This window comes from Cervus elaphus, chromosome 5 (genome assembly GCF_910594005.1).
Source record: "Cervus elaphus chromosome 5, mCerEla1.1, whole genome shotgun sequence".
Classification (NCBI taxonomy): domain Eukaryota; kingdom Metazoa; phylum Chordata; class Mammalia; order Artiodactyla; family Cervidae; genus Cervus; species Cervus elaphus.
The window spans coordinates 65,088,071-65,115,987 of NC_057819.1; the positions used below are offsets into that span (position 1 = coordinate 65,088,071).

General features: G+C 45.2%; 1 protein-coding gene across 8 annotated transcripts in view; it reads left to right on the forward strand.

Annotated features, from left to right (window-relative positions):
- The window catches only part of TRIM2 (tripartite motif containing 2), a 178,185-nt gene that overhangs the window by 71,518 nt on the left and 78,750 nt on the right, over nt 1-27,917 (forward strand). For 2 of the 8 annotated variants that reach the window (XM_043902641.1, XM_043902640.1), the window contains exon 1: nt 1,811-2,390. The exons of 4 other annotated variants lie outside the window; for them this stretch is intronic. Coding sequence is in view for 2 of the 4 variants with exons in the window: in XM_043902633.1 (XP_043758568.1) it covers nt 2,940-2,978 (39 nt within the window). In the remaining 2 variants the exon portion in view is untranslated. Of the gene's footprint in view, nt 1-1,810; nt 2,391-2,834; nt 2,979-27,917 lie in introns of those variants that run through there. 2 more of the 8 variants (XM_043902633.1, XM_043902632.1) reach the window with 2 other exon arrangements.

The window sequence follows — 27,917 nt, forward strand, 5'->3', positions numbered from 1 at the left end:
CTAATCCAGTATCGTGGGTGCGTGCTGAGTCCCTTCAGTCCTGTCTAACTCCATGAAACCCTATGGATTGTAGCCCGCCAGGCTCAGTTGTCCAGGGGATTCACCAGGAAAGAGATACTGCAGTGGGTTGCCATGCCCTCCTCTAAGGGATCTTCCCGCCCCAGGGATCAAACCTGCGTCTCTTAAGTCTCATCTCTTGCATTGGCAGGCAGGCTCTTTTACAACTAGCACCACCTGGGAAGCCCCAATCTAGTATCACTGGTGTTTTTATAGAAAGGGGACAATTGGACCCAGACACTCACACAGGGAGAAGGCCCTGTGATTGAAGTTATGCTGCCACAAAGTCAAGGAGCTATCAGAAGCCGGGGAGAGTCCTGGCACAGATCCTTCCCTGGGGCCCTCAAGGGAGCATGGCTCTGTTCACCCACTGATCTTGGATCTTTAGCCTCTAGAACTGTGAGACAATAAATGTCTGTTGTTTAAGTCACTCCCTTGGTGGTATGGAAGCTCTAACAAATGTTGTGTATTTCCTTTCCTTCTGTACTTACCTTCTTCTTCTAAGTGGTGTGTGTATGCATGTTCAGTCGCTCAGTTGTGTCCAACTCTTTGCAACCCTATAGATAAGGGCCCGCCAGGCTCCTCTGTCCATGGGATTCTCTGGGCAAGAAGAACCGGAGTGGGTTGCCATTTCCTCCTCCAGGGGATCTTCCCAACCCAGGGATTAAACCAGCGTCTCCTGTGCCACCTGCATTGGCAGGCAGATTCTTTTACCACTGAGCCACCTGGGAAGCCCTCTTATAAATGGACACAGCCAAATTTATATTTTTAGCCGGTAACACCCCAAATACCATATAGGTCCATGTGGCAGTCTTGCCTGCTGCGACATTTGCAGCTGGATAGGCCACAGAAACCAGAACTCGGGCGCCACTGGTTTCCTCTTCACTTGTCTCTGGGTGAGGGGCACCCCCCATCTGCCCCGCTGGCCATGTCAGAAGCCTGAGTGCCAGCCTGCAACTCTGTCCCCCCCTGTGTCTTGGCAACAAATCCTAAAGGCTCCACCTGTGGCACACCTTTGGAGTACTTCTCGTCCATCCCAGCCCCACCTCCACTCCTTTCCTAGACTGTCTTCCTTCTAGATGCCTTCCACACCGATCTCTCTGAAACGCAAATCAAATCAAGTCACTTATCTGCTTTAAAATTCTTCAGAGAGGCCTAGCGCGTGCAAAGGTCGGAAATTAGCCAATAAGAGCTATATGATTTGACTCCTTGCTGTCCTGCAAAATCCCGTCTCTCACCATTGCACCTCTCACCTGCTTTCTGCAGTCATACAGATGTTCAGATCTTCTTCCTCTTCATTCCACCTGATGCCCGGTCAGTCTTCAAAACTCAATGGCAGCCTCCTCTGGGGAAGCCTGCCTTGATTTCTAGCATGATGCAAAACCTGCGTCACTGCTCTGTGACCCTCTGGACATGGACTATTACAGCAATTTCACAACAGCTGAAATCGTTGGTTTCCACTCCCCTTCTCTCTCCCTGCCCTGCTACTAGGAAGGCACTTGAGAATAGAGACCTCAGGCTTTTTCCCCAGCCTCGTGCCTGGCACAGAGGAGGCACACAAATGTTTCTAGGCGGAAGGAAGGGGAGGGGAGAGGACGGAGCGGGGAGATTCCCTACCTCAGTCTAATTTAGAGAAGACCTTGAGACACAGTAATTTCTCCTCGTTTTCCTTGCTCATTGTCAGAACACTTAAAGTAAACGCAGAGATTTTTTTTTCCCCTCTCTCACTTTGGGGGGTGTGATCGCTTTGAATAATGAGCCATTCTCTTCTGGAGGCTGGCCCTTTACAGCCGCGTCAAACTGAAGTCATTCCCCCGAAGGGACAGACTTTGCAGCGAGCGTGTTTACAGAGGTGGGGGAGGAAGCGTGCGCGGGAGTAGCCCCGAGGACCGCGCCCACCCTTCTCCTGCCCGGGGGTTGCGATTGGCCCTCCCCCGGGAGCCGGCCGCCCAGGGAAGCTGTCTGGACCCCGGCGCCGCATTGCGTGCGCTTCGCCTGCCTTTTGTGCGGGGATTAGCGCCGCGCCGGGGCCGGGAGAGCGGCGGGCGCCGGGCGGCGCGTAATCCAGGATTTGCCGGTGCCGCGCGGTTGATGGAAAACAGATGTCTCAGCCCTGGGCCTGAGCACGGGATGGAAGTGAGCGTCCCGAGAGCCTATTGGAAGCGAGGGCGCCGAGTCCAGGCCCTCGGGGATCCAGCAGAGAGGCGGCGCTCCCTCGGCCCAGCCGTTTTCTCAGCTTCAGCCTAGAGCCCGAAATCGCCGGCGGGTGCGCGGCTTCGCCCGCCGCGGGCCGTGCACGCCTCTCCAGCCGCCGAGCGGGTCGCCGTCGCGCGGTAAGTAGTGGTTGCTGGACGGCGGCCCGCGCTGCTCGTGGGCAGCTGCGCCCGTGGGCTGGGCCGGGTTCCCTGGAGCCTCCCCTCCCGGCGCGGGCGCGGGGACCGCGGTGCGCGGAGGCGGCGGAGACTCCGTTTCCGGGCCCTGGTCGGCGCGGCCGGGGCGGGGGCTGGTGCTGGGGGAGCCGGGGACCCGCCGCCCGCCCCGCGCCTGCCCCGCTCTCCGGGGGCGGGGACCCTCCCCAGTCCGGAAAGGGGCGAGCCCAGCGCGCTTTTCTCGTCATTTTGCAACTGAGGAGACAAGATATTCTGTAACCTTACAGCACGAGATTTAATAACTTGAAAAGATGGATTTCCTTTTCTCTGTCTCGTTACATTTCGGTTATTTTCCTCCAACCAACTCCTGAAACCGGGTTCCTTCCTTCCTAATTAGCCTCCACTCTGATCCTCTGCCCAAGTTGATACTGCAAGTCTGGCTTCTTGGAGGAGAGAGATGTTGATTTTTGAGGGTGCTCAAGGCTTTTGTGGATTGATACCTTCTGAAAATACATGTCCCATGTTGAAAACCGCATGCTGCGGACAAATTCGGTAAGAGTGGGAGTGGGGAGGAAGGCTGGTCTCATAAAGCGCCTGTCAAATCCCAAGCTTTCTATGAACTCTAAGTTAGTTTCCACCTGTAATCCAATCCCACAGGCAGCTAGTTCTCTCTTCACCCTTCCCCTCCCCTCAGGATTCACCAACCTTAAGAGCAGAGACAGCTTTAGATTCAAATGCTTTTTAAGTGGTTAATTTTAAGCACCTGGACATCCAAAGAGTAGGTAAGCCCCTCGGGTGGGAGGGATTATTGTCACAGGAACAACGCTCACCAATGCTTTTTTTTCTCCGTTAAATAGTTTTTAGCCTGTTTTCTTATAAAAATTGAGAGCAACTTCTTCATCGATCTTTAGAATACAGGGTGGGCTTGTTGCGCGACTCGTTGGCGTTTCCGGGTCCATTATCTGGGTTTGAGGATGGACTGTGCTTGCTCGGTTCACTACCTGCAGTTCTCTTGACCTCCGGTCTCAGATGGCCACGTGATTTCATCCCTGGCAGATTTAGTTGCCTTTGGACTGAAAGGAACAAAAGAGCAGAAATGACTCAGAACCCGTGGGCTATCACAACCTTAACCAAAGATGCAAAGGATTTGATTGAATTCTTTATGACGCACATTACCTTGTTTCCTTCCTCTTCAAATATATCTAGCAATTAGAGTCAATAATGGACATGAATTTGAGCAAACTCCAGGAGGTAGTGGAGGACAGAGGAGCCTGGCATGCTGCAGTCCATGGAGTCCCAAAGAGGCAGACACAACCTAGCTACTCAACAACAAACAACAACAATTTTAAAAGAAAACTACCTCATTCCTACCTTAGATTTGGTAAACCCAGATTTGGTTGAGTGGGGCATGCCCACTTAGACTAATGAAATGTCTTCATGGTGGAGATAATTTATATTTTGGACTGGGTAGGGGTGGGATTGCATCACATCTCCTCACTCACGCCCATGTTTGTACATTCTTTTCTGTGGACCCTACCTTTTTCTTTCTACCATTTTTTATACTATATTATTTAGGTACATACCATGACTCTATTTTGGCTCATGGAATCTAGGATATCTACCTTTTAGAGGCAAGTTTGTTTAGATGACTGTGTCCCCTTATCAGTATTAGAACATTTTTCCAAATCCTGCATTTGTTTTCCTGGAAAACTCTTTATCAAATCCTCCATTGGAAATTCCATTGTATCTTTCAAAAGTAAACCTGACCCAGGGATTGAACCAGTGTCTCCTGCATTGCAGGCAAATTCTTTACCGTCTGAGCAACCAGGGAAGCCCTATGTGCCGTAGGTCTTGAATTATTTTTCTTGCATCATCATTTTAATGTTGACTTGCATGGTTTACTGATTGTCTGGTCAGCTTTTTATTCCTGCTTCATATTGAAACACAAATGGAAAGAACTTCTCACGTCTCCTCTCACTGAGCAGAGCATACACACTGACCTTTTCTTTGGTCTGTCCTAGGGTTGAATTCTGTCCTTAGAATTTCTGTCCACTGCTTACTTTAGAAAGAGGCTAGATATTTACCTTGGGGCTCAGGCATGATATGTTTATTTGGCCTTGTCTGAGCAGCAGTAACTCATCACCTCTCCAGCTATTGCTTGATGAGAGTTCGGCCTACTCAACTCAGTCTGGTAATTGGCACTTTCAAAGTGCCATCCTGAAATCCTAAAACCTGGGAAGATAACATGATCAAAACATTCTTCTTCTCTTATTACTGAAAATGACACTGCGTGGTTTACAGGAAATCCATCTTGGATTGTAAATCCCCCAAAGACAACCTTAGTTTGATTTGCACAGATTCTAAAGGTTGATGCTGGCAGGTGTTGGCCGGATGCTTTTGATGCTGCTGCTAATGAGGCAGATGGAAACGATGATGGTTTTCTTTTGGGGTTTCATGAGAAAATACATTTGTGGATATCTGTTTGCGAGGCCTCTCTGAGACTGTTATCTTAAATATTTTGCGTCAGGGCTGAGGCACTGTCGTTTTCTGTCACCAGCATTATTTCTTATCCTCTTAGATATCAGACCTTAAGACTGGCCTGCCAGTTGGCAGGTCTAAAAAAGTCAGTGCAAGGTATCTAAGAGTTTAGTTTATTTTCTCTGCAAGAAAATGGTAGGTCTTTGATATGGCTAGTATTTGTTCCTAGAGTTAGAAGAATTGGTAAATGCAGCCTTCAAGATATGTAGCTAGAGAGGAAATGAAGGGGAGTAAATCTAATGACACTGAGCCAGTTGTTTACCAGCCACTCAGCTTTTATGTATTTTTGAAGAGTGGAGTGGTAATTCAACCTCAGAAAGTGAGCTCGTTGGCAAATATTTTGTCTTACGTGTTGTTCCTTGCTATGTAAAACTATTCGTTTTGCATATCCTCCCTTTGAATCTCATCTGGATCCTAGAACTGAAATATCCTCTCCCTAGAATTTACAATACTTTCTTTTCTTCATAACATACTGGATGTCTGGATGAAATTTATTTAGGCAGAAGAGCTGGCCAGAAAGATTAGAATGTGTCCTTGAGTCAAACAAAAACACTGTGTCCGTCAGCGTCTTTAGCCATTTATGACAGTGTAGAAGGTCTCAGAAGCTGTGGAACTGGTTCACTTCCACCCTACCTGCAGTAAAATGATCAACATGCAGATTTCTGGAACTGGAGCAATTTGCACAAATATGCTGGAGGCAGTTGGAGTTCTGGAAGTTGATTAGCCATTTAAATCACTATATCTTTATTGGAAATGTTTTTCAGGTTTCAGAATGTCTGCTGTTTGAGGAATGTCTTTTTTGGTTTCAGTTGTTCTAAACTAAAATATCTCGAGAGGCATAAAGTCTGGCCGACCTGCTTGTCTCTCTTTAGGGTCAGGACTAGTGTTTTAGAGCTTTCATTGCCGACCTTCAGGGATGCTGATTTTACCTTCAAGGATGCTGATTTTAAGGACCAGGAAACAAGCAACATGGGAAGGCTCTCAGGTTAAGACTCCTGAAAAGAGAGATCTGACAGAAGACCAAAAATGTGAAGGGTTCCACCCAGTTTTGTTTTAGAATGTTCTGTCCAATCAGGTAGAAGAAAGGAAAGCTGTTTTTCAAGCCCCATATGTCAACCTACAGGATTTATTGAACAAATATTATGTTTCAAACCCACTGCTTTATGATCTAAGAGGTACAATAGTGTAAAAGGCAGAGCATGAGCCTTGAAGGAATTTTCAAGCTTTGGTGGTGCCGTTAGACATCGATGAGCATCCTTCTCCCACCTGTTCACTGATTCCTTACCTGGGTAACCAGGTCTAGGGCAGCGCTAGGAGCCCCCTCTGTAGTTCAGCTCAGATGCCTGCCAGTGGATTCCTTTGGCAGCAGAAGTTGTGTTCTTGGCTCTTCAACAGGACCTGGGTGAAGTGACACTTTCTGTCGACCCCCAATTCAGTGCATGGCTCTGTTCCTATGATAGTCCTTCCCCAGCCATCACACGTTCATTAATATCAAAATAACCCATAATAGGGGCATAGCTATCCTTGAGATTTGCCTTAATTTAGATGACAGGATTGGGTCTCTTTCATCTTGAAAACAGAGTCTCATACTAAACAAAGAATGTTCTCTTTTGCTGACCACATGCAATTTATTTAAATTAGTGTTACACATTCGACCATGGTGTCAAAGCTCTATTATAAACCCATCTGAAAGAATGAGTTTTCTGGGCCTTCACAAAGGGATTTAAAAAAAGGCATTAGCCACATTGCAGGGGATTTGCATCTTGTTAGCTTGCCTGGATGTCCTCGCTGTTGGACACAATGGCAGGGCACCTGGCTATCTCTGTAGCTGGGCAGCCTGCCTTAGTTAGAATTCTGCTGGGAGTGAAGATAGCGAACTGGAGGCACAGGAGGGGGAAGGGAAAGGGCAGGAACCTGCCGGACTCAAAAGAAGGGAAGCTTGGGGTCAGTTCTGACCCCTCCCTTTTTGTGTATTTCAGGTTAACGCAGCTTCCTTTAGTTTTAGCATGTTTTTAATTCAAGTGTAGTTGATTTGCAGTGTTGTGCTGATTTCTGCTGTTCAGCAAAGTGATTTAGTTATGCACACGCATACATGTATATACATTCTTTTTTTAATATTCTTTTCCATCATGGTTTGTCATAGGATAGCGAATATAGTTCTCTGTGCTGTAGAGTGGGACCTTGTCTATCCATTCTACATATAAAAGCTTCCGTCTGCTAATCTCAGCCTCCCACTCCATCCCTCCTCCAAACCTCTCCCTCTTGGCAGCCAAAAGTCTGTTCTCTCAGTCCATGATTGTTTCTGTTTCATGGGTTATTTGCGCTGTATTTTGATTCCACATATAAGTGATATGGTATTTGTCTTTCTGACTTACTCGGTATGATAATCTCTAGGTCCATCCATGTTGTTGCAAATGGCACTACCTCATTCTTTTTATGGCTGAGTAGTATTCCATTGCATATAGGTACCATGTCTTCCTTATCCGTTCATCTGTTGATGGACATTTAGGTTGTTTCAATGTCTTGGCTATTGAGAATTTTCTGCTATGACCATGGGGGGGTGCATGTATCTTTTTGAATTACAGTTTTGTCTGGATATATGCCCAGGAATGGGATTGCTGGGTCATATGGTAATTCTATTTTTACTTTTCTGGGGAACTGGCATGCTGCTTTCCATAGTGGCTACACCAGCTTACCTTCCCAACAGTGTAGAAGGTTTCCTTTTCTCCACATCCTCTCCAGCATTTATTTGTAGACTTTTTACTTATTTTTATTTTTTTGGCTGTGCCTCACAGCTTATGGGATCTTAGTTCTCCAACCAGGGACTGAACCCATACTCCTTGACTACCAGGGAATTCTCTGTAGACTTTCTGATGATGGCCATTCTGATGGGTGTGAGGTGATCCTCACTGTGGTTTTGATTTGCATTTCTCTGATGACTCGGGACGCTGAGCGTCTTTCCACGCAGCCCAGCTGCTTTAGCGGCAGCACAGGCTGGCTTGGTGTGCAGTCGTCTCCCCCGTATTGGTGAGTGAATTGTCTCCTTGTGGAGCTTGGCATTGTTCAGCATATGTCCAGGGCTCCCTCTGCCTACCTCCTGCATTGGATTCTTTTTTTTTTTAATTTAATTTTTATTTTATAATGGAATATAGTTCATTTACAATATTGTGTTAATTTCAGTTGTACAGCAAAGTGATTCATTTATGCATATACATATATACATTCTTTTTCAGATTATATCCCCCATAGGTCATTATAGAGTATCGAGTAGAGTTCCCTGTGCCATACAGTAGGTCCTTGCTGTTTATCTATTATCTATTTTATATAAAAGTGTGAACAGTAAGCCACCTACATATCAACGAGTTCCATTTTGAGAGCTCATTTGCAAGTCCAATTGGTTTGTAAGTCCAACAAAGTTAGCCTGGGTACCCATCAGCACAGTGGGCTATATAGTACTGTACTGTAATAGTTTTATAATACTTTTCATGTAAATAATACATAAAAAATGCAAAAACAGTTTTTTAATCTTATAGTACAGTACCTTGAAACATTCAGTAGGACAATACAACAGGTGGCATACAGAGTCTGCCACTGAGTAAACAGGCAAGCAGTTAGTGACTGGAGGAGGCAGAGGGGGTGGGAGATGGTGGAGCTGAGGACCACCCGCAGCAGGAGAGGAAGGGCGCGCTGCAGTTCCTGCCTGACGTCGCTGGAATGCATGGTCACGCCTTTGAAAGTTCGCAGCTTGACGGTGTGTAGGTAGGGGACTTATCATATATGGTAACCCCACACTCCTAATTTACCCCTCCGCCATCTCTCCCCTGTGTCGCCATATTGTGCGAGTCTGTGTCTGTTTTACAAGTAAGTTCACATGTATCTTTTTTTTAAGATTTCACATATAAGTGATATCATGTGATATTTGTCTCTGACTTACTTCACTTACCATGATAATCCATCCATGTTGCTACGAATGGCATTAATTCATTCTTTTTTATGGCCGAGTAATATTCCATTGTGTATATGTACCACATCTTTATCCGTTCCTCTGTCAATGGACACTTAGGTTATTTCCATGTCTTTGCTATTGTGAATAGTGCTGAGATGAACATTGGGATGTATGTATCATTTAGAATTATGGTTTTCTCTGGATGTATGCCCAAGAGTGGAATTGCTGGATCATATAGTAGCTCTGTTTTTAGTTTTTAGGAAATCTCCATACTAGTCTCCATAATAGTTGTGTTAATTTACAGTCCCACTAGCATTTATTGTTTGTAGACATTTTGATGATGGCCATTCTGACTAGTATGAAGTGATACCTCATTGTAGTTTTGATTTGCATTTCTCTACTAATTAGCGATGTTGAGCTTCTTCAAATGTGCTTTTTGACCATCTGTTTGTCTTTGGAGAAATGTCTATTTAGATCTTCCTGCATTGGATTCTGCTTATGAAAAGCAAAATAATTGCCAGATTAGTAGAAGAAGGAGATAATAAAAGTGAATCTCTTATGAAATGTGAGCACAATCCTGGTTATCCTCCTTCTTTTAGCATGACCAGTCAGAAGTTACCCACGGGAAGTGGATAAAAAGATATTCAAATAGGCTGAATGTTTGTGTCTTGATAGCAGCAGAACAGAAGTGGCAATAATTACATGTCTTTCTCTTGTAAATCATAGCCAACAATGAAACCACTGATCGAGGGCAAACTTAACAAATAGTTACAGAATGTAGCCTCCAGATACCTGGTGCCATGAAGAAAAGTCTTTTTTCACGAAGTTATTTTCATTTTAGAGAAGCAGTGCCCATTAGCCTGTTGTGCCACACACCCTACAACAAATGAGCCTGAGATGACAGATGCTTTCTTTCGTCCAAGGTCACACGGAAGTCACACAGTCCTGCTGTACAAGGCAGTGATGTGACTGGGTGCCATTTGCTTAGAAGAAGGATGAGCAGAGGCTAGGGGGCGTCTTCTTTGCTGTTTTTGCTGACCATCAAGTAGCAATTACCCTTCAAGTGTCCTTCATCCCCTCCCTCGCCACACATCTCAGTCCAGAAATCTGAAGTACAAAGTAATTGATGCCTAAAGGCTACAAACCACTGGAAGCTGCCAAGCCCCCCACCAGACAACAGGAGAAGATCTAGGAGCTTGAAACGGGAAGAAGTGGGAGGGTGGCGGGGGGAGGGAGTCTGTGCAAAGTATTCCTTTTTCCTGTGACATTTACTCTAATGTCTCTGCTTCAGCTCCAGACCCCACAGGGGAAGGTATGTTTTATTCATTTTTAATATGATCTCATTGAAAGAAAAAAACCAGTTGGATCTCTCTGGGATTTCCTCTATAAGGCTTTTACTTGTAGTCCACCTAACTGCTTAAACAAAGTTTCTGAATTTTTAATAAGCATCTATTACAGATCAAATTCATACTAATTTCTAAAAAGCCTTTGCATGTCAAGAATGGGAAATAATTAAGAATTTGCTTTGAATAGCTAAAAGCAGTTTATGCAATGGGAGAGGGCCAGATATGTTGAGTTATGAAATTCTGAATTTCGTCTGCATGGGAGCTGGTTTTCATTTGTAACATAGTACAAGATATTCTTGGCATGTTTGGGGCTTATTCCACACAGGATGCTCCATGCTGGAACTAAATCTAAGTAGAACTAAATAGATTTCTTTTCTTAGATATTTTTCCGAAACCATTTCCTCTCCATCAAGTCCCTTGGATAAAGGCATTCACCAAAGCGCTGCCAGGTCTGGGTCTTTTACTTTCAGTCTGCATTATTCAGCCATTCAGTGGGGACCTGTTGATAGGTGGTCAGTAGGGACAAGAGGTCACCAACAGACCAGAGGGATGAAGTCACTCCCAATGGAGACACTCAGACCTCCTACTTGTCTCCTAGATCTATTTTCCAGGCGGTAGAGACCCAGGGCCCAGTTTTCTGAATTTTACACATAAAAAACAGCTGTAATACTTACTAACGTGCAGTCTGTATTTGGCATCTGAAACTTAAGACCAATCATGCAAAATTGTTGGCCAAGGTTTAACGTTTGTGAAACAAATACCAAAGGTGAAGTGAAAGAAGGAAAGTTAATTTAATCCCTTTTAAAAAGAAACATTAAGTTAAGGAAAACATGGCTAAATTCATATGGCTAGGGAAAGATTGCTGGTCTGGGAATGTGAATACTCACCAAACACATCGACTCCATAAAACACCAAGGCGCGTCTTCTTTGGAAACTGGACTTTGGCTCTTTTGATATGCTCGTGGAATGGACCATATTGAGATTCTAAATTGACAGAGGTTGACTTGCCTTTTTTTAAAAAAAAATTTATTTATTTGACTCTGCCGGGTCTTAGTTGCGGCATGTGAGATCTAGTTCCCGGACCTGAGATAGAACCCACGCCCCCTGAACTGGGAGCTTGGAGTCTTAGCCACTGGACCACCAGGAAAGTCCTCAACCTGCTTTTTGTATTTCAGGCGTTTTTCACAATTCTTGATTAACTTTCAGTCATAAAACCAGTAGGACTAAATGACCAAATAAAACCAGAATGCAACGTTAAACCTCTTGACTTGGGGGTGACCCATTACCTGTGGACTTATTGCACCAGAGCTGTGTGTCAGGGACTGTCAGTAGTCATCTGAGAGCCTGGGGTACTGCACGCCCTCAGGGAGACTGCGGTGACCACACACTGTCTGCCTTTTCTTTATGAAGATAACCCTGCTGACCCCCGGACATGCTTTGTGGTTTTTCTGCATCCTTCCTCCTGCTCTGTTAGTTGTGAAGTTTATTGCCCACTGTGGCACAGATCTAGAAGAGCCAGCTCACTTGGCTCAAGCCCATAATTTCCTCAGCAAGGCAGCTAACTAGCTGAGCTAACCTGGCACTGTGATAATAATGATTTAATCTCACATTTGAGCAAATCTTCACCTTTTAAAAATCACTTTCATGTAAATTGTTCCACCTTATCTTTACAAGGACTCTGAGAAGTAACATTTTAGAGGCAAGGAAGTCCAGTGACTTCAGACACGATTGAAGCGACTGAACACGCACGCACCAGACATATTGCTTTAGGGTCCACTTGACAACTTGATTTGCACTTTGTCACCTCTGTGAAGATTTGTTTCCAAATAAGGTCATATTCTGAGGTACTAGGGGACTTCAGAAACATATCTTTTGTGGGGAGGGGGTTGGGAGACACAGTTCAACACGTGACAGGAGCCTTTAAAGAGTCTTGAGGGGCAGAGTAAGAGGGGGAAAGGTTGTTTTAGTAAAGAGACAAAGAACAGAACACACAGCACACCGGGGGCAGGGGAGAGGGATACAGATGGGGAGCCAAGGCTGCAGAAAAAATTAGGCGAGACCTGCAGATGCATCAAAGGAGTGTGTGAACAGCTTTCAGGAGTAGAAGTGATCATCATTCTGGACCATGGCAGTTCACAGAGGCTTTCTGCTGTGCTACATGCGTTGCTCTTGATGAGCGTGTCTGGAATCCCAGGGCTCTGGCCTGGGAGGAGGACCAGCGGGGAGGTCATCCACACCAGTGAGGGCAGCTGCATGTGCCAAGCGTGAGACAGTGAGAGGGCGGAGGCACCTGCAGGGTCACGGGGGGCCCAAGCCAGCTGTCCTCTCTCTGGAGGACAGAGAGTGGATTTGGACGTCCAGTGCACTCAAGCTGGCCTCTGACACAGGAGACGGGGTGAGACACCTGAGGGAGCAAATACACAAGGGGAGAGTGGTGGGCTTGGAGTCTTGGCATTGCTCACGAGTCACAAGCAGCAGCGTGTAAAGAGGTAGAGGAGGGACCGCAAGCTTCTGAGGAGAAAGTTTCAGCGCCACGAACTGCAGAGGACAAGAAGGGAACTCAGAGAGAGCTGACTGGGGGTCAGCCTGGGGAAGACTTGGATTGCTGTTGTTCTTCAGTTGCTCAGTCATGTCCGACTCTTTGAGACCCCATGGACTGCAGCATGCCGGGCTTCCTTGTCCTTCACCATCTCCCAGAGCTTGCTCAAACTCATGTCCATTGAGTCAGTGGTGCCATCCAACCATCTCATCCTCTGTCGTCCCCTTCTCCTCCTGCCCTCAATCTTTCCCAGCATCAGGGTCTTTTCCAATGAGTCAGCTCTTCGAATCAGGTGGTCAAAGTATTGGAGTTTCATTCTTCAGCATCTGTCCTTCCAATGACTATTCATTGGAGAGAGCAAGTGTCAAGGAAAAGATGGAAAGAAGCAAGATGGTAGCCACAGGGCAGTAGGATTCAGAAAATGGTCAGGGCTTTTATTTTGAAGTTAAATTTTTTTTAAAAATACTGATTATGAATAGAAACCACCACCACCACCCAAAGCACTACCATCAAGATAGAGAACAGGTTCTGCTCCCCTAACATTCTGTCCTGCTGAGGGACTTTTTGAGAGGAAAGCAAGGTCCATATAGTCAAAGCTGTGGTTTTTCCAGTAGTCATGTAGAGATGTGAGAGTTGGACCATAAAGAATTGATGCTTTCCAAATTTGGTGCTGGAGAAGACTCTTGAGAGTCCCTTGGCCAGCAAGGAGATCAAGCCAATCAATCTTAAGTAAATCAACCCTGAATACTCATTGGAAGGACCGATGCTGAAGCTGAAGCTCCAGTACTTTGGCCACCTGATGGGAATAGCCGACTCAATGGAAAAGACCTTTATGCTGGGGAAGATTGAAGGCAGGAGAAGGAGACAACAGAAGAAATGAGATGGTTGGATGGCATCACTGATTCAATGGACATGAACTCGGGCAAACTCTGGGAGATGGTGACGGACAGGGAAGCCTGGCATGTCGTGGAGAGGTGGACATGACTTGGCGACTCAACAACCACAGGGTTTGTTTGAACTCAGAAGGGAGGGAAATTATGTTAAAGGAGAAAATGATGGCAGTAAAGAAAAATGAAGTGTTAACTGAGAGAATGAGACCCTGGAGCCACTCAGAAGGGTTTAATTCTACTGAAAAGGAACACTCCTCTCTTCCTATGGAGCAGCAGGAAGAGTATGTACATTCAGGTTCTGTGATATATTTGGGGAGTGGATTCTTACAGTCCTGCCAGCAGAATCATTTCCTGCTGAGCAAGATGTTAAACGCCATATTCCATAACTTCCCCCTTGGAGGTATGATTTCCTATTGCAATTCCTGTCTGTAGGAATTGCATCAAAGTGAAGGGCAGGCACAGAGCTGGTTTGCCGTGGGCTGTGAGCCCACAGTCTGCTGCCACTGAATGCTGTAGCAACTTTAGAGCTAACGACTTCATCGTTCTCCAAAGTCAAGGCCTCAGCATCTTTTCCTGTACCATACAGTGGAAACACTTGGCAGCCGAAAGAAGCTTCCATCCCCATAAATGTGTGCTGCAGCCAGTGGATGACTCACTGCCGAAGGGCTGGCTCCCACAGACATGTCCTCGGGGTGTAATTTGGCACAAGAGATTCACGTCTCGTCGTGTTATGCTTTTGGCTCAGAATCACTGTGCAGTGGACTCTCTCCTGTGGTCTAGGATGTGGCTGACCCTGCTCCTCACCTTTGTGGTCTCACCTCGGCCAGCTGAGTCAGGTGTGGGAGGCAGTAGGTGTTGAACAGCTGTTCTCAAACCGTAGGTTTCATGAGCAGGTTGTGAATCAAGTTGTGGGTTGCAGGCAGCCTATTTAAAAAAAGAAACAGGGTGGAAGACAGCAGGGAACTAAGTGTGATATCACGAAACTTTTGTTTCAGTGAAAAATATGTGTTTGTACTGGACCCCAGTGTAAGATGTGTTTGTGCTGTGGATCACTGTCACAAAGTGTGGGAGATAGAGGTGCAGTATTAGTCCCTTACTAATACTGTGGCCCTTGGCAGGTCAATTCATGTCTTTGTGGCTTAGTTGGAGCCGTAGTCTGTAAAATGGGCATGTTAGTAATAACAATATCTGTTTCATATGATTGTTGAAAAGATTAAAGAGAAAATGCATGAAAAGCATTATGGACTGCTCCTGGTTAATAGTCCACAATTACGATTATTTCTTTTTCTGCTTAGATCTATAGCCCAAACCGTTGTTTCCTACCCAGACCTTTCTTCTGAGACTGGAACTATGAACCCAACAGTCCAAACTGGAACTCATCAGCCCCCTCTCTCTCCAAGCCACCCACCAGCCCAACTGCCCCGTTGCCCCTGCCCCCAAACACACAGACCCCTCTGCTCTGGAACCCGCTCTTCTGCGAGGGGGGCCATCGCTCCCCTCTCAGGCTGTCTGAGCACCATCTTACTCATTCTTAGCCCAGGTCCCCATCATCCCTTGCTGGGTCAGTGAGAGTCTGCCCGCAGTCTGGCCCTGCTCACCACACCTGTCTCTTGTGTGTCCATCCGTCCCTTCCAGGCTGTGATGTCTGTGCGTCTTCAGCAGCTCTCACAGATTCCAAGTTAGGGTTCACACCATTCAGCATACAAAGCGAGGTCCATCATGGCCTGGGCGCCGATTGCCTCCCTACCTCATCTCCCGCCCAGCCTCCTGCCTCACACAGCCTGCCTGGTGAGCTGCTTCTGCCCATGCACGCACGCACGGCTGGAGGTTTCCTGTGCCTGGAATGCTTGCTCCACCTTGCTATTCTACAGCTTTTACTTGTCCTTTGGGCTCAAGGTTGGTTTTCAAAAGAGAAAGACTTAGGTTTGAATCCCCTAGTCAATAGTTAACAGCTGTGTGATTTTTTAAGTACTAAAAAGAATTTTTATTTTGTTTTTCAGTGGTTTTGGTTGCTTTTTTTTTTTTTTTTTAATTTTAAGTTGGAAATTGAAAGTGGAAGTATTAGTCACTCTGTCATGTTTAACTCCTTGTGACTCCACAGCCTGTAGCCGCCAGGCTCCTCTGGCCATGGGACTCTCCAGGCAAGAATACTGGAGTGGGTTGCCACTTCCTTCTCCAGGGGATCTTCCCAAGCCAGAGATCAAACCCAGGTCTCATGCACTGCAGGCAGATTCTTTGCCCATTTTATATATTGGAATGTAGTTGATTTACAGTGCTGTGTTAGTTTCATATGTACAGCAAAGTGATTTATATACAAATACATAGATTTATATGTGTTCTTTTTCAGGTTCTTTTTCTATATTGGTTGTTACAGAATGTTGAGTAGAGTTCTCTGTGCTATACAGTAGATTCTTTTTGATTATTGTTTTTATATATAATAGTGTATATGTTAATCCCAATATCTGTGTGATTCTGAGAAGCAAACTTCTGAGGCACTAGAAGTCAGTTTATGCATCTGTAAAATGGGAATAGCAATGTCTCCCTCATAGAGTTGTGAGGATTAAATGAATGATTGTGTATAAAGAACAGTGCCTAGCACATGCTAAGTGCTTCATGAATAAATGGCTGTTCACTGTTTATTTAATATAATTATTGTTATATTACAATATAATTGTTTATTTAATATAATTTTTTAATTAAAATTCAGTTTACCTCCTTCTGGAGCAGCGCTTCTCGCAGACCCGAATGTGTCAGGTTGTCCGAGATTAATGTCTTTGCACCACCTGTTCCTTCTGACCAATTACCCTTCCCATTGTTCTTCCTGCAACCATCCCTCAGTACTTGTGGATACCTGACAATATAGAAATGATTCGTAAATGTATCCTTGATGGCTGAATGGATGTAGTTACTTCCTGACTGGTGTTCCTGCCCTCTCTCTTTCAGGAAACTCATTCTGTTAACTGCAGCTAGATTAGCTCTCTCAGAGTCCTGTGTTTCTCAGATTTCTCCAGTCACTGTGTTCTGCTAACATTAGCAGTTAGGACCACCCCCGAGACGGCTTCTATTTAGTGTTCCAGACTTTTCTATTTTTTTCTCCACCTTATGCCATGGAAAACCAGGCTGCTTGCACTCCCTGTGTGCTTATCCATGCTGGCTCTTTCTGCCTGGAAACACCGAACACCTTAGCTGCCTACTTTTCGTCCCCTCATCTTTACCTCTCACCATCCCACAAACACTGCGAAGCCTTCTTCAGTGTTACTGCATGACAATTCTTGAACCTCTTCTGATCCATTTTTTAAAACAATTTTCTTTCTTTATTCTATTTTGGTGGTGCTGGGTCTTCACTGCTGCGCGCAGGGCTTTCTCTCGTTGCGGTGAGCAGGCTCCTCTGGCCCTAGGCGCACGGCCTCAGTGGTTCTGGAGCAGGGGCCTCCTCGTTCTGCAGCTCGTGGATTCTTCCTGGACCAGGGATCAAATTTTCGTCCCCTGCATTGGCAGGCGGATTCCTATCCACTGTGTGACCAGAAAGTCCCTCTGATCCATTTTTTAAATAAACAAAATTGAATTTGCTCCATCCTCTTCTGCACCCTCTACTATCTGCTGTGGTTTGCAAACTCTCCTGGAGAAGGTTGTCGATTGTCCCCTATTCAGCAGCTTACCTGCATGTTTGGTTTTGATGGCAAGTTTATGAGCCCAAGAATTGGGTCTTAAACGTCTGTGTAAACTTTACAGGGTCTGGAACGTCAAGTTGCTTGTCATTTCTCTTGTTTGAGGGAATGAACAGAAGTGAGAATCAGCCAGACTGGGCCCTCTGCCTGCTTGCTGCTTTATCTTTGGGGGTTGGGGTAGGAGAGATTAGAGTTTTAACTCTCGCCTTTGGACTCTTAAATATAATTCATCTAGCTATACATTGGCACCATGTTATAACCACATTGTACTAGGTGTCAATAAACATGTTTGATGAATTAATGATTAATTAGTGGTTTGGTTACCTTTAGAACTAATATACCTTCAAGTCTACTGTTCATGGTCCTTGGTGACTTAGGGGCATGCATACTAATAAAACAGTAAGAGTCAAGAGTATGTGAATGTGGAGCTGTTAACACACACATACATTGGGGTGATAGTAGTGTATGCTTATGTACATGTATACACTCTATACTGGGTTTCCCACATGGCTCAGTGGTAAAGAACCTGCCTGCCAATGCAGGAGACAGAAGAGATGTGGGTTCAGTTCCTGGGTCGGGAAGATCCCCTGGAGGAGGGCATGGCAACCTACTCCAGTATTCTTGCCTGGAGAGTTCCGTGGACAGAGGAGTCTCGTGGGCTACAGTCCGTGAGGTTGCAAAGCACACATGCACTCATCCTCTACATTATCAAGCAAAAAGTCAGAGGATCAGGACAGGCTATGAATGGCTTACAAACATTGAAACCTAATTTTTTATTATTTTTCAAAGACTGGAAGGTTCACTGGTAGTTTGTTCTCCAATTCCATCCCCCTGTGATTTACAGCTTCCTGGTTGTGCGAAGCTTGAGGTGTGATGGGTGATCTGCCACAATGAATGTGGCGGGGGAATGTCCTTCAGGGCTGATCCAGATGCAGATGGTCTGAAGCTCAGTTTCTTTAATCCACAAGAAACTGAACCTCTTTCCTCAAAGCAAAAGGGCCAGACAATTGGATCTTCTCATTTATTTGTCCTTCTGCCCCACTTTCCATCTAACTCCTGAATAACGGTGAGCCTTAAGGTGGTGGTGGCTATAGCTTTTGTGTGTCTGAGTCCAAACAATACTCAGGAACAAGTTAACAAATGAATTAACCAAATTTACAAACCAAATTAACACATAATTCTTAAGGAAAGTTTGCCAGTTCTAAGTTGTCTATGTGTTTTGATGGGTCCTAACTTCCAAAATTATTAAGGCATGCTCTGTGGCATAACACATTTCACAATTTATACCCGAGCAGACTGTGAAATGTTGCATCTGCCCTTGCTGACAGGAGTTGTTGTGTTGTGTTAGTTGCTCAGTTGTGTCTGACTCTGTAGCTCTCCAGGCTCCTCTGTCCATGGAATTCCCCAGGCAAGAATACTGGAGTGGGTTGCCATTCCCTTCTCCAAGAGATCCTCCCAACCCACAGATTGAACCCAGGTCTCTGGCACTGCAGGCAGATTCTTTACCATCTGAGCCACCAGAGACATGTGGAAATGTGGGTGATAACCAAGAAACAACCTCTGTGTACTTTTGATGTTGATTCTGGGAGACCACAAAATCAGGACAATAACAGATTATTTGTCTGGGCAGCTGAACACCAGGAGCATCCAAACAGTGGAATTATTTTTAAAGAAGTTCTTCATCCAGTTTTAAAAATTATGCCGGTGTGATCATTGAAGAACATTTGCACTAAGGAACAATATGAGTGGGGAAGCTGTGATCCACCAGCTTCAAAAGACAGGTGGGTGGTGTTGTAACAACACAATCCACAGAATGCAGGGTAGACTGGATCATGGTGGACCACTCCACTGACAACAGGCTGTCTTACTGTCAGTGCCAAGGTGGTTCTTGGTCATTTACATGTTTTGGGAGATCCATGCTATGCTAGATGTTAACTTTCAGTCATTCATACACACGTCACTTGTTAAAGCACCATTTAAAAATTGGTTTTATTAAAGTATAGTTGGTCTACAATGTTGTGTTGGTTTCTGCTGTACTGCAGTGATTCCGTCTTATATGTGTGTGTGTGTGTTCTTCTTCATGTTCTCCTCCACTGTGGTTTATCACAGGATGTTGAATGTCGTTCCTTGTGCTGTACAGTCGGGCCTTGCCCATTCATCCTATACACAATGGTTTGCATCTGCTCATTCCAGACTCCCAGTCCTTCCTCTCCCTCCCTTTCACAGTCACAAATCTGTTTCCTCTATCTGTGAGTCTGTTTCTGTCTCATGGATAGGTTATCAGTGTCATATTTTTTAGTGTTAATTAATTCATGTATTTCTTTATTCATTCTTGGCTGTGTCAGATCTTAGTTGAGGCATGAAGGCTTAGTTGCCCATGGCATGTGGGATCACGGTTACCCAACCAGAGATTGAACCTGCTTCCCTCACACTGGAGGGCGGATACCCTACGAGGGAAGTCCCTATGTCATATTTAAAGCCTACACATAAATGATATCATATATATAGTATTTGCCTTTTTCTTTCTGACTTATTTCACTTAGTGCGATAATCTCTAGGTCCATCCATGTTGTTAAAATGACTTTATTTCATTCATTTTATGGCTGAGTAGTATTCATGCACACACACACACAAACCACATCTTCTTTATCTGTTTCTCTGTCAATGGACTCTTAGATTGTTTCCATGTCTTGTCTATAAATAGTGCTGCAATGAACACAGGGGTACATGTATCTTTTGTAATTATAGCTTTGTCTGGATATATGCCTAGGAGTGAGATTGTAAGACCCCATTTTCAGTCACTGCTCTTTTGGAGTTGAGATAACTGCTTCCCTGGTGGCTCAGTGGTAAAGAATCTGCCTGCAATGCAGGAAACCTGGGTTCAATTCCTGGGCAGGAAGATCCATGGCAACCCACTCCAGTATTCTTGCCTGGAGAATCCCATGGACAGAAGAACCTAGTGGGCTACAGTCCATGGGGTTGCAAAGAGTCCGACACAACTGAGTGACTAACATTTTAACTAAGCTCCAGAAATATTAATCCAAAATAGATCAAATCGGTCCCTAGACATTTTGAATACTCTTCTTTCTAATAAGATGGTTCTTTAATCTCCCTTTTATCAAGCCAGCAATTCCTATCTTACAAATTCATCTTAAGAATAAAATTGGGTATTTAACATAGAACCTCATACACAGTAGGTGCTGAATAAATGTGAGTTCCCTTGCTCTTCACATACCATGAACCAGAATATATATAAGGGAAAAGTAATATTCATTGAATGACTGCTATTTACTGAGGACTTACTTATATTTAGACCCTGCTATATTCAGGGATAAAAAGATGAGTAAGACTCAGGCCAGGAGCTCACTCTCTAGTAGGAGAGTCAGACATTTAAACCAGTGATTGCTGCAGAGAGTGATAAGTACAGCGATAGAAGTACTGAGTACGTACAAGGGCCGAGTACCTTGCCTGAGGGAAGGGGCTATCAGGGAGTTCTCAGTATAGAAGTGATGCACCAATTAAATCTCTAGCAAGAGAAGAAAAGGATTCCAGGCAGAGGGAAAGCATGTGAAGGTTTGAAAGACACAGGGAGGCTCTGGAGGCCTAGAGTGAGTGCAGTTGTAATCCTTTATAGAGGACTTGTTAGCAAGCCTGGAATCAGTAAGTGTAGCAAATCCAACCCCAATTACATGCATTGTAGCTGCTAGACTTAGATGCTGTGCAGTTGCTCATGGGTTCTTACTGTGTCCAGTGACCCAAAGTGGTTTGGATGCTTTAGTCACCACAGGGCTGATGGGATTGCAGAGGTTGAAAGAGGTCCAGACCCTCCTGTACAAAATCTTAGGGCTCCTGTAATGGACTGAATGTTTGATCTCCCCCAAATTCATATTTGGAAGCTGTAACCCTCTAATATGCTGGTATTCAGTCATAGATGGGACTTTGGGGAAGTCCTTAGGGTAGATGGGTCATTAGGGTAGATGGGTCATGAGTTACAAAATAACTGACTTTCATTGAATTGTTTTCAAGATGGGCTTCCCAAGTAGTGCTAGTGGTAGAGAATCCGCCTGCCAATGCAGGAGACATAAGAGATGTGTGTTTGATCCCTGGGTCGGGAAGATGCCCTGGAGGAGGTCATGGCACCCCACTCCAGTATTCTTGCCTGGAGAATCCCACTGACAGAGGTGCCTGGGGGGCTCCAGTCTCTAGGGTTGCAGAGTCAGACACGACTGATGTGACTTAGCGTACAACATGCATGCCTCATAAAGGTAGCTCTTTTTTTCCTTTGCCTTTCTGTTTTCTTATTCTCTCTCTAGTCCATTCTAGTCTATAGAAAAAGTTACCTGCTCATCCGTAATGGTCAGAGGATCACCATCATGCCGTTTTGTGTCCTCGTCAGTGTAGAAGCTGCTTGTGCCTGATAGATGACGTCATTGCTGCATGGAAGTGCAGGGAAGGAAGGGATCGGTGACTGTCGTGGATCAGTGGCCTGCCGTGGTCCCTTCTCCTGTTCTCTTCTCTTTACTTTCCTCTTTTCAACAAAGGCATGACTGTTATCAAGTAATATCTCCCTTGTTCATCCTTAGCTTAATCAGAAGCAAAGTTTTATTTGACTTTTATTATTCTGCTTTTATCTCGGCTGTGCTGAGCCCTCGCTGCCATGTGTGGGCCTCTCTCTAGCTGTGGCTTGGCCTTAGCTGCCCATGGTGTGTGGGATCTTGGTTCCCTGCGCTGGAAGGCAGATTCTTAACCAGTGGGCCACGAGGGAAGTCCCGAAGCAAAATTTTAGAGCAGCGTGAAATGCATCTGAACTTCCTGCCATGATAGGATCACTAAATCAAAGCTGAATTTCACATCTATATTTCCTCATTTGGCCTGAATATAAAAGATTATTACTGCCAAACTGTGCATAAGGACTGCGAGGCTATTTTTGAAAGTGTTTCCCTTTGATAAGATTACAAATACTTAAGGGCATGCAATGAAAACAGTGAGGCACAGCATCTTACTTGGTAGTGTTTTCTTTCCAATATGTTTTTAGGCTCCCTGTTTAAAGAAAGAGGTTTTACACTGTAGTTTGAACAACTTTTTCAAAGTGATGTATTTGCCTAAGCAGTAAGTATTTTTCTCTTACTTAAAAAAACAATATCAAATATTAATAACTTTTAATAATTAGGCTACCTTCACCCACTTTGAAAGGACTTAGTCTGGAATCAGTGGCATCCTTTCCTCTGCTGCTTCTGGGGCTCTGCATGTTGAGAGGGCTAATCAGAACACATGAAAAAGCAAGAGTGAGTTACCGAGTATAAAAAACCCTGTTTACTTTCATTACTCCCAGTGTTTACATTTATCCAGTAATCATGCAGGGCTTCCCTAGTGGCTCGGATGGTACAGATTCCACCTGTAGAGCAGGAGACTTGGGTTCGTTCTCTGAGCGGGAAGATCCCTTGGGTGAGGGAATGGCCACCCATCCCAGTGTTCTTGCCTGGAGAATTCCATGGACAGAGCAGCCTGGCAGGCTATGGGGTCACAAGGAGTCAGACACGACTGAGCAACTAACACTATCACATTTATCAAAATTCAGTAATCATGTAAGTGTGTTATAAAGCGTACCTTTTTCTGGATTTGTTTATTTACGTATTTATTTTTCGGCTGGATCCTGTGGCATGGGGAATCTTAGTTTCCAGACTAGGGATAGAAGCTGTGCCCCCTACAGTGGAAGCAAGGATTCTTAACCACTGGACCACCAGGGAAGTCCCACATACCTTAAGGATCAGGTGAAAACATTTTCAGTAAGTGATATGAAACTCTTTTCCTGGAAAGTAAGTAAGTAAACTCTTAGGCAGGTTCGCCTGTCCTATCGTCTGTCTTGCTTACACCATTTCCCTGGCAGGTCTCTTCTACAAATAAAGCTCAAAGGTGTCTTTATTTATTTTTTTAGTTGGAGTATAATTGCTTTACAATGTTATGTTTGCTTCTACTGTACAACGAAGTAAGTCAGCTCTATCAAATGTACCTTTAGCAGAGGTTCAGTCATCCTAAGTATTTCTGAAGGGATTTTACAGGAGAGCCAGGCCAGCGAGACTGTTCTCCGAGGCACGTTGGTCCAGCCAGGGAGCTTGTGGGCAGGCTGACTCTTGGTCACTCTTCATCCTGTGGTTTTGGAAGCTACATGTCAGGACTGTGCATGCGCTGTGGCATCGTTGGGGTAGGACCCCGTCCCCATGGAGTTTACAGGTTGGTGGGGAAGGTGGCTCTAAGCACGCATACAAATAATTATGTGTCATTACAAATGGTCATAGTTGTCATAAAGGATTCCAACACAGTAAAGTGCTAAAAGCAAAGGGCGGAGGGACACCCACTTATGATGAGAGGGTGAAGGGAGGCCCCAGAAATGAGGCATCATTTGGGCAGAGAGCCAAGGGTACAGGGCCAAGCTTGCATCTGGGGGTAGGGGCTCCAAGCAATAGGGCAGTGGGCACAGAGTGGCCTGACGGGAGCTTACTCCTCCCTCCTGAAGGCCCATTTTGCCGTTTACCAGCAGAAAGCAGCCTCTTCCTCTGGCCTTGAGATCTCAAAATTTGGACATGAGGTAATGAATTCACTGGCTCTTGAAAAGCCAGAAATCATGGAGAGAGAATGAGGGAGGGAAGATCAGAAGCCTGATGGCACAGGAGGAAAGGTCCTAGAATGCTACTAGGAGAGCCCTGACTGTTAAAAAGGAAAAGAAAAGAAATGGAACCTGTTTTTATCATGAATCAGCTTTATGGGCAAGAGTAAATTAAGACTAGGTTCTTCCGTTTCCATTTCTGGGGGCACACAAATATGAGTGAATAGGCTTTTTAAAATAGAATGGAAATTCTACTGGGGCCACCAGGGAACAGAAGCGAGAAGGGTCGGAACACGCTGGCCGTCTGATGCCAACAGCACACTTTTTTGAGTAAATCTGTGCGTGTGCTTTTATCACTTATACTACTCTCAAATTTGACTGGCTTACAAGGCTTCCTGAGCAGTCTATACAGCAGCTAATGATTTAACTTCCACTCTTGTGTGTTTATTTTAGTGTCAGATTTTTATGGTCAAGGTCATTCTGAAGATATGCACCTTCTTAGCTGTGCAAAGTTGGTCGATATCCTCTATTATGTCTTCTTTTTTTTTTTTTTCCTTTCTATTCCCAGGAGCCTGCCTTCTCTGTGAACCCCGTTCCAACAGGATGTCATGGTTTATTTTTTCCCTGCCCTTTGCCAAGTGGACGGCCAGCGTTTTAACCTTTTAGTACTCTCATCCTTTGTGGCGGATCTCTCATCATTCCTGTTCCTCTTCTATCTTGGGACCTCCTGCTGTTTGACTGCAGGGTTTGCATATTCATAAATTCTGAACCTTTGACTCTTCAAGCAGGCCAGCTGTGGTATGAGAGCTGTTTGTGATTCCTTGGTATAGTTTTCTATTTTCACTTGCCAAGAAATACACCTGTGCTTGTATTTCCAGTCATTTCTGTTGGGATCAGTCTCCAGAAAACTAACAGAATCATGATGAAACCTGGTGGACTTATAATCAAATGCGGGCAGCCTGCAAAGACAGCTCCGCAGGTCGGCAAGGGGCAGATGGAGAGACAGAGGCATGCCCAGGGTCAGGCTTTGCCGTGCTCACTAACTGTATGGCCTGGGGGGAGTTTTGTCACCTCCCCAGGCCTGTTTCTTTGTCTGTATGATGATGATCTGGAGTGGATATTGCCGTAGGGACCACAGAGCTCCAGGTCCCTGACCTGAACAGATGAGTCAGGGACCCAGCAAAGTGCGAGGCAAGCATGTTGGCAGGGTCCCTAGGATAAGGACCAGGTCTTTAGAGAAAGTATTTTGCTGCTTTCCAGCTGTGGGACTGGATCATCCCTCTGGTCCTTCCCAGCTGTTTTATATATATAGATAAAATTTTATGTATTTACTTTTGGCTGTGCTGGCTCTTTGTTGCTGTGTGGGGTCTTCTCTGTGAGGGCGTGCCACTCTCTAGCTGCAGTGTAAGGCCTGCTCATCACAGTGGCTTCTCTTGTTGCGGAGCAGGGCACTAGAGCATGCAGGCCGCAGGAGTTGCAGCGTGTGGGTGCAGGAGTTGCAGCCCCCCAGGCTCTCGAGCACAGGCCCACTAGTTGTGGTTCAAGGGCTTAGTTACTCTGTGGCAGGTGGGATCTTCCCGGATCAAGGATCAAACCCGTGTCTCCTGCATTGGCAGGCGGATTCTTTATCACTGGACCACGAGGGAAGCCCTCCTTTCCAACTTTAAATACCTCTGATTCTCTGAAAGGATGAAAGTCTTTTGCCTTCCTGCTTCCAGTCACTGGTGGAGAGGCTCTGCCAGGGCAAGACGGAAAGCGGACCAGGATTCAGGCCAAGAGCTGGGCTGACGGACTGAGCCCGCAGTGGGACTAGAAGGTGACAGTTTCTGCCCTTGATCCGGGTGGTTTGGCGATCTATATGACAGAGGGCTGGCCTCTGTCCCTGCAGAGCACCTGTGCCGCGCTCTGTGGCAGGGAGTGGTGAGGGAAAAGGCCAGGTTCTTGGCCCTCGGGCTTGTGCCCACGGGTGGGGAGGGGAGGGGCATTGGTGCAGTCGGGTCAGTCTTGGCCATGGTTCCTTCCCAAAGCCCAATTCTCACTTTTTTCTTTCTAAAGACACCTTGCTTGCTTTGTGCATTACAGAGCAGTTAAAGAGGCAGCAGGTTATGGATGACTTGAACTATATATATGTCTGTGGCTGGGCCATGCCCCTCCCAAGGAGAGTTCCTGGCAGCTAGAGGGTGATAGCATGACATCTGACCTTGAGGGCCAGCCAGCACTTCAGTGGGTCAGGGTTAGTAGGTTCTTCATCCAGTAATGAGAGCAGAACATAGATAACACAGTCTTGTTTTTGAAACTTATTTTTTATTGAAGTATAGTTAATTTACAATGTTGCGTTCGTTTCCAGTATACAGCAAAGTTATTCAGTTATACATAAATATGTTTTTTCAAATTCTTTTCCTTTATAGGTTATTAAAAAATATTATTGAGTAGCATTCCCTGTGCTATACAGTACGTTCTGTCAGTTATCTATTTTTTATATATAGGAGTGGGTATAGTTTAAAATTTTTTTATTGTAGTAAAAGTCACATAATATAAAATATACTATTTTAACCATATTTAACTGTACAGTTCAGTGGCACTGAGTACATTAGTGTGTATAGTTTTTAAGAGATGTACTCTTGGAATGGCTTTATAAGAAAGCCTTTGCGTTTCCTCTGGAGCAAGGGAAACAAGTTCAATTGTTAATTGCAGTATACCTGGAATATGGTCTTTTTACAGCATCGAGAAAGGTTGTCTGGCCTGCGAGAAATTTGATATGAACTAGAGAACAAAGTCCATCCTAGATTGCAGTGGAAAGTGAAGCACGAAATCCTGTTTCCATCCTCAGACACTGAGGAAGTTGGGGAGGAGGCTGGAGAGGAGGGAACTAGGAATTGCCTAGCATGACTCGGGGTCTGTGACTGTTGCACAAGTGAATCATCTGCATTTTGATCTCCACAGGGGCTTGGGACTGGGCCTGTTTCCACGCAGGTCCTTCCTGCCTGCCCTCATTTTCCCCAGCCTTCTTCACTCATCGTCCATTCTGTCGTCTTTCATCCTCTCCGCGTAAAGTTTAGGGGTGTTGTGACCCTCTGCGACATTTCCTGCAGCTGGGTATCTCTGCATCCAGCCTTGAGAAGTGAAGTACACACAGGGCCAGTCCTCACACCTGTGGAAACAGCTTCCTTTGCCCACAAAACACAGGGCAATCATGTGTCTAAGGAGGGAACTCTTTTTTCTATCTTTGATCTTGGGCACTAGTAAATTGAAGGTATTGTTTACTTACTTGTCTTTGCTTGTGCACAAATGAATTGTAGGTATTGTTTTCCTTTTATGAGGTTTTCACTGTCTCTGGGTTGGCCTGTACCCTTGTTAAAGTTAGCCGGGCTTGAAGTAGACACTGTGTTAGGGTATTATGGACCCATCAACTAGATTTCCCTTTGAGGCAAAATCCATGAAAGGAAGTGCCAACCCTTTCATTAGGCTTGCTCCCTGGTGCCCAAACCAAGGCCTGCAGGCCAGATCCACCCACTGCACTGTAATGGTTCACGAAGAAAAGTCAGAAGAAAAGTAATTTTCTGTGCATGTGAAATTTACAGATGTTGTCAGTGTTTATAAGGGCAGTTTGACTGGAACACAGCTATACCCCTTCACATACTGACTGTGGCTGCTTTCACACTACAGCAGGGTTGAGTAGTTGTAACAGAACACAGAACCATGTGGCCCACAGAGTCTAAAATGTTTTCAGAGAAAGCTTTCTGACCCCGGGGCTTCAGTAGTTAAAACCACCACCATAGTGATGTCTTTTGAGTCTGACTGTGTGCCAGGCACTGTGCTCAGCATCTTTCAGGCATCCACTTATTTTATTCTCATGACAACCCTACAGGTGTAACTCTCCTATTGCTGTTTTACAGAGAAGGAGAAGGAGGGTCAGAGAAGTTGTATAATTTCCCCCACATCACATCCCTGGTCCAGTCA